Source organism: Chiloscyllium plagiosum, chromosome 9, assembly GCF_004010195.1.
Source record: "Chiloscyllium plagiosum isolate BGI_BamShark_2017 chromosome 9, ASM401019v2, whole genome shotgun sequence".
In the NCBI taxonomy this organism is placed as follows: Eukaryota; Metazoa; Chordata; class Chondrichthyes; order Orectolobiformes; family Hemiscylliidae; genus Chiloscyllium; species Chiloscyllium plagiosum.
This window is the reverse complement of record NC_057718.1, coordinates 74059762-74066961: the sequence shown is the minus strand read 5'-3', so window position 1 is coordinate 74066961 and position 7200 is coordinate 74059762. Positions and strand designations below refer to the sequence as shown.

The 7200-nt window shown below is 39.1% G+C and overlaps 1 protein-coding gene across 6 annotated transcripts in view; it reads right to left on the bottom strand.

Moving 5' to 3' along the window:
• snx14 (sorting nexin 14) overlaps window positions 1–7200 on the bottom strand; it is a 230521-nt gene that overhangs the window by 66568 nt on the left and 156753 nt on the right. For all 6 annotated transcript variants that reach the window (XM_043696231.1, XM_043696228.1, XM_043696230.1 and 3 more), the window contains 2 exons: window positions 7052–7092; window positions 4022–4141 (listed from right to left, as the gene is read on the bottom strand). In XM_043696231.1, the coding sequence (XP_043552166.1) occupies window positions 4022–4141; window positions 7052–7092 (161 nt within the window). The remainder of the gene's footprint in view (window positions 1–4021; window positions 4142–7051; window positions 7093–7200) is intronic.

The following is a 7200-nucleotide window of genomic DNA, read 5'->3' as shown; positions in this document are numbered from 1 at the left end:
TGATGTTAACACATTCCGAGCATGTAAGAAACTTAAATGTACACTCTGGTTAGTTGTAGGTTAGATTAGTCGACAGTTGAGTTTTGTTTTTTTTTCTTTTTCGGTATTTTTTCCTTTTGTTAAATTTTGGCTATTGTATATTTGATTTAATTGTATCTCAATGTTTGTATTTGAGAGTTTTGTTTATTTTTGTAAACTTGTAAAAATGTTAAATCTCTAATAAAAATATCTATAAAAAAAAAGCTATGTCTCCTCGTGCTAGCCATCACCATCCGAGTAAAAAAGCTCTCACTGTCCATCCTATCTAACTCTCTGATTATCTTGTATGTCTCAATTAAGTCACCTCTTAATCTCCTTTCCAACGAAAACATCAAGGCCTCAGCCTTTCCTCATAAGACCTTCCCTCTATACCTGGCAACATCCTATTAAATCTCCTCTGCATCCTTTCCAATGTATTCACGTCTCTCTTATAAAGCAGCGACCAGAACTCTATGCAATACTCCAAGTGCATCCGCACCAGAGTTTTGTACAGCTGCAATATGCTCACATGGCTCAGAAAGTCAATCCCTTGAACAATAAAAGCTAACACACTATATGCCTTCTTAACAACTCTATCAATCTGGATGGCAACTTTCAGGGATCTGTACACATGGACACAGAGTTCTCTCTGATCATTCACACTACTAAGAATCTTACCATTAACCCAGTACTCTGCATTCCTGTTACTCCTTCCAAAGTGAATCACCTCACACTTTTCCACATTAAACTCCATTTTCCACCTCCCAGCCCAGCTCTGCAGCTTATCTATGTCCCTCTGTAACCTACAACATCCTTCTGCACTATCCACAACTCCAGCTGGATAACTTGTAACACTGAAGCGCCCTAACTGAGCCTTCATGTCTCATCTTTACTAAGCCTCCTTCTTCCTTTTTACAAGAGATTCAACTTCTTCAGTAAACCACGGTTCCATCGCTTGACCACATTCTCCGTGCCTGACAGTTACGTACTTATCAAGGACACGCAGTATCTGTTGCTTGCACAAGCTCCACATTTCTATTGTGCCCATCCCCTGCAGTTTCCTTTCCCATCCTATGCATCCTAAATTTTGCCTAATCACATCATAATTGCCTTTCCCCCACCTACAACTCCTACCTACATAACTGAATTGTGGTCACTATCACCAAAGTACTCACCTACCTCCAAATCTAACACCTGGCCCTATTCATTAGCCAGTACCAAATTCAGTGTGTTGGCCCCTTGTTGGCCTATTTACATACTGTGCCAGGAAACCCTCCTGCACACATTGGACAAAAACTGACCCATCTAAGATACTCGAACTATAGCATTTCCAGTCAATATTAGAAAAGTTAACAGCTACCGCTACTTGCACTCCTATTGAGAATCATCTTTGCTATCCTTTCCTCTACATCTCTGGAACTTTTCAGAGGTCTATAGAAAACTCCCAACAGGTTAACCTCTCCTTTCCTGTTTCTAACCTCAGCCCATACTACCTCAGTAGACGAGTCCTCATCAAACGTCCTTTCTGCCACCATAACACTGTCCTTGACTAACAATGCTCCCCACACCTCCCCCTCTTTTACCAACCTCCCTGTTCTTACTGAAACATCTAAACCCTGGAACCTGCAACAATCATTCCAGCTCTACCCATGTCTCCGAAATGGCCACAACATCGAAGTCCCAGGTACCAACCCATGCTGCAAGTTCACCCACCTTATCCCAGATGCTCCTGCCATTGAAGTAGATACACTTCAAACAACATTCCTACTTGCTTGACCTTGAAACCTTATTCATGACCTCACTACTCTCAATCTCCGGGACACTGGAACTACAGTTTAGATTCCCATATCCCTGCTGAACTAGTTTAAATTCTCCCAAAGAGCATTAGCAAATCTCCCCCCGGCCCCCACTACCTCGGATATTGATAGCCCTCTGGCTCAGGTGTAGACCATCCTGTTTGTAGAGGTTCCATCTACACAAGAATGAGCCCCAATTATCCAGGTATCTGAATTCCTCCCTCCTGCACCATCGCTGTAGCCATGTGTTCAACTGCTCTCTCTCCCTATTCCTCGCTTCACTAGCATGTCGCATGAGTAACAAACCAGAGATAACAACTGTTTGCTCTAGCTCTAAGCTTCCAGCTAGCTCCCTGAATTTTTCTATTACATCCCCATGCCTTTTCTTATCTATGTTGTTGGTGCCTATGTGGACCGCAACTTGGGGCTACTCCCTGTCCCCCTTAAGGGGCCCAAAACACGACCCGAGACATCACGGACCTTTGCACCTGGGAGGCAACACACCAATCACAAATCTCTCTCATTCCGATAGGAGATTCTATCTGTTCCCCTAACTATGGAGTCCCCAATGACTAATGCTCTCCTCCTCTCTCCCCTTTCCTTTTGAGCAACAGGGACAGACTCTGTGCCAGAGACCTGTATCCCTGATACGTTGTCCCCCAGAACAGTATCCAAAACAGTATACTTGTTATTGAGGGGATTTGTCTAGAATAAGGCCATTTTGGTTCTGGCTAACAGATAGTGCCTAAGGCAATAATCAGGGAAAAGGTCTTTCGGGTTTTATTTTAAAACACTTGTACAATGAAAGGGAAAAGTGACCAGTTCTCCCTGTTCAGGTATTTTTCTCGTTTGGTTTAGTTTTTAGCAAGCGGTCTGTTCAAAGCTACTAGTCAAAGAAAGCGGCTGCAATGAAAAGAGAGTTCCATGCTTCAGCCAATGATCCCTGGCTGATTCTCTCTGCCATCTCTCTCCCCTGAAAGAACCTGTGTTTGAATCAAGGGATGTGTTTATAGGATGTTACAGAAAATCGGAACAGCTTTATGTTAAGTGTGGAGGATATCATGTCAGTTCCGGTTTTCAAATATTTCTAAATTCTGTTTTCTCTTGCTTGTGTTTCATTTGGTAGTCTGTAAATCAATGCTGTTTGGTTTGAAACTAAGTGGTTTGATCAGCTGCATCATTCCTGGAATATCCACCTTACAATTGCTTTAAACAACTAGAAAGTTAGGGGTTGGGCTACCTTCTTGAAATGTTTTGAGGGGGTCTGGCCTGGACCATAACATGTCTTTTAGCTTTTTTATTGGGCATTGGCAAAGACTACCCTGACTGTCAAAGATGATCATGAATGATCCACCTCAATTCAACCTTCCTGTGTTATCCCCATACCTCTCAAATACCTTCATATCCATTAAAAAAATCTGAAATAAATTTGGAATAAAACAGAGAAGAATTATTACTGAATTTGAAATGTCCTCTAGACATACATATCTCAAAAACAGCACTAAATCCTGACTCTTGAAAATAGATGTGGTAGACAGTTGCTGCTGCAATATATAAATATTATTCTTGTTGTAAACAGTGTTAATTCTGAAAATGAATAGATTTTTCACAAAGTTGCAATGTGAAAGCATTTACTTCAACTTTTTCACTGACGATTTGCTTCTCGTTAAACTACAAATTGTAGTGTGAATTTTTCAAATAGCCATCATACACCAACATAGTCACATATCAAAGATCAATGGACTAGCATCGCCACCTTCCAAAGTTTAACGTTAGCCAAGTCTCAAATTAAGTGTCCAAGTTCAAAATGATTAAATTCATCAAAATTACTCATTACTTTGGGATTACCAAATACATGGACAAACATTTGGGAGTCTATTGCAAATGTTAATCATAATATAATCTCAACTGCAGAGCAGATGATGAATATCTAAAAAAACTGAAAGAACCGCAGATGTTGGAAATCAGAAACAAGAACAGAAATTGCTGGAAAAGCTCAGCACGTCTCGCAGCATTTGTGGATAGAAATCAAGAGTTAACATTTCAGATCTAGTGACCCCTCTGAAGAATCTACTGAATAAGAATTGTGTTACAATTTCAGCAAGCACTGAATTACCAAGTGTGATTTAAGAAAAAAAGGTCAATATGTAACATTGATTGGCTCTTCCCACAAATTACCTGCCAAATACACTTGCTCTCAAATTTACCTTTTTGTTGTTTTCCGAAGTAGGACTGAGAATGGTGAGTTCTGGTCTACTTGGTTTAGGTTTGGGAGCCTCACAGGAGTTGATAAATGCTGTGAGGAATGACTCCAGATGTTGGCCTTTCTGCAACCGAAACAGGGAAATAAATACAGCTTCATACATGCTACTCATGTTGCACAATTTGAAAGAAAGGCAGACATAAAATGAGGAAGGTGCAGCTAAATATAAAGTAGCGTAGGGAATGCCATTGTACTTATGTTACTTTTCAATTTGATTAATAGCTTCTTTAAAGAAAATATCGAACTAATACATTTTCTATTTAATAGAAGTTATAGTTTCAATGAACAATAGCTAGAGAAAGTCACCTGGAGTTATCAGATCTCGGTCAGTGCAACAGCAAATAGACAACAATTTGGCCTCCAATCTAGAGAAAAATGATGTACGTGCCAGCTTCTGTTAGCGATCCAGCATCGCCTGCTGAGAACTGCACACCACTTTGTACTTTGTTTGCTTCAACCCCATAGTTAAACAATCTGCCCAGATGCACATAATAACCAAAAATGTTGTCACGTGAATGGCAAAACATATTCAGCACCTTGGAACCAAGCACATGCGTACAGCAGAAAAAAGAACTAGTGGTTCACTTAATCAGATGTGCATGAAATAGTGCACAGTAATGCATCACTAGCCCTATTTAGGCAACGAACCAATTAAAACAATTGATCATTCTTCATACCTAAATGCAGAAGTGGAGGAGGGAGCATCCAGTCTCCTTAGCTCGGGGTTCATCTATCCGTATGCTTTTTTCTTTTTCTTTCCTTTTTCATCTTCTCCCTTTTTTTACTAAGAGTTTAAAGTTGTTTTTTAAAAAAAACTAAACTTGGAGCAGCTGAGGGCCTGAATGGAGTTGTGCAGAGCAGGCTTAAACCCAGAGCACAGGGAGCTGGAGGCACTGAGCAGAGCAGGGACACTTGTTGGACTGGGGACTGGTGCAGGCAGTCAGTGGCTTGAGGGGCCAGTCAGACTACATATGGAAGCCCCTCAACTGAATGTAATGTTTATCTGACTGTAGGCTTATCCTTTTAGCTGCATGTCTTATTTTCTAACTTACCTATGAATTACTAAGGTAAAGTGACCTTTTCTTTCTTTATTTCTCTTCGTAGCTAAGATTTGTACCTAGGTACAGCACCATGAGGGTGACATTGTAAACTTTTTACTGTACTTCCGTACATGAGCACATGTGACAATAAAACCTAAGCTCTAATTCTAATTTTATTTGTTATTTTGGATTACTGCAATTTGATGATCAGTTGAACAAATTTATTGAGGAGGAATTTGGCCTGACCATGTGACAAAGTTAATAGTTAAAATTGTAAGATGTTATCAGACTGAGTTACTTATCAGTTTCTGACAGGCCCTTTGTACTACTAGATTTGTCATGTCATATAAGTAAACTAATCCCAACCAGGTTCCTCCATCACATTAACATCAGTCAGAATTTCAACGAATGCACGTTCATAAAAAGAATGAGTTGCAATGACAATCCAAAGGCCAAGGCCAAGTGGGTTGATTGCAGCTCAGAACAGACTTCCATCACATGGCAGATTGAGTTCAGCTGAGTGCAAAGAGATCAGTCATAAATAAAGAACAAGCGCAAACAAAAAAAAACTTAACTCAAAAATTCAGCAGCATCTTTTGCGATAAACAAAGGTTTCAGCATTTCAAGCTGGACCCTTTGTCAAAGTTTTGACTTGTTGAATGTTTCGCTTACTTGTTTCATATTTCTACTAGCTGCAGGTTATGTTTTAAACGTGAAGTCAGTTAGGAATCCTCTAACATAACAAATGGATCAGCTGAATCACGGAGGTTTGGACAAATTGACAGCAAGATTTCCTCTGAGTTTTCATTAATGAGAATAGTCTCTATATTAGGACCCTCTTCCTAAAGGTGATACATGATGTGGCATTGACCAGTAATATGCAAAGGATATATTCAGATCAGTTCATGGCAAGACCAAGCTATAAAGATGATTGAGGAAATATTATCCAAAAGGTGAAAAGCAATAGTTAACCTCATTTTGCATAAATTCACATTCAACCTTAGGACTGTCTCACTTTAGCAGTAAATTTGAAAACGAAAACAGGGAAAGCCTTGAACTTAACACACTACTAAGGAAATTCAATTGAAAGCTTAGTTTATCTGCTCTTAACTGTAAGTTATGTTGCTGCTATCCAAATTTTGTCTGTTTGTACATATGTATCAGGTGTATAAATAGCCACTTGGTCATTAAGAACTAGAGAATTGATGAAAAAAATGAAGATCTGCTAAAGCTTTCTATTTTGCACTCATTTGTACAAACAAATTCAAGAGGAAAACTAACATTTATACTGTATAAGAGAAGAATGTCGATTAGTTGGTAAATTGCCTGTTGCAACAGAAAAGAGACAGCCATTCATTGGTTCATTTCTCAGGACAATACTTTGATGAATCAAAGTCAACCAACCTGGTTTAAAATTTTAAAGCCTGGCTGTTACCAGTCAATCCATAGCAACGTCTCTACGTATCAGATTTTATTTTCTAAACAATTAGGACTCTCCTCTCATGGTTTTCCCTTTGAATTTGTATTCTTGTAAAATATCCTGATCAGAACAAAACGTTTCAACAAAAAATTTTTTCAGCAGATTCCGTACTATCAAGTTCCTATTTGTGTCTCTGAGGTTCAACGTGCATGTAGATCAAATCTGGGCTAACAACATTTTTCTTAACTTGCCTGCAGATTGAACAATTACACTTTCTATTGAAATCATTCAAGAGTGTATCAAACACAAGGTAGTGGCAGTTTTCATTTCCAAATGCACTGATTACGTTAAATGAAACAGTTACACAACTGAATGGGCGTTTGTGAAATATTACTCTTATACATTCCCCAGCAATCCATTCTAGGTGAAAACCTGGGAACATGTGATCTGCTCACCTTGACTGACAACATTGTGCAGATGAATCACTGTAAATAAAAAAGATATTGGAACTTACCTCCTTGATGAGTTTTCCAGGGACAGACTTGATAATCTTCCCTATAACAGATAACACCATATCGTATTTGAGGAATCCTAATTCAGTTATTAACAAATTCTTGCGTTCTGTTTACAAGTGGTTTAAACTCCAGCTCTATTCAACAACTT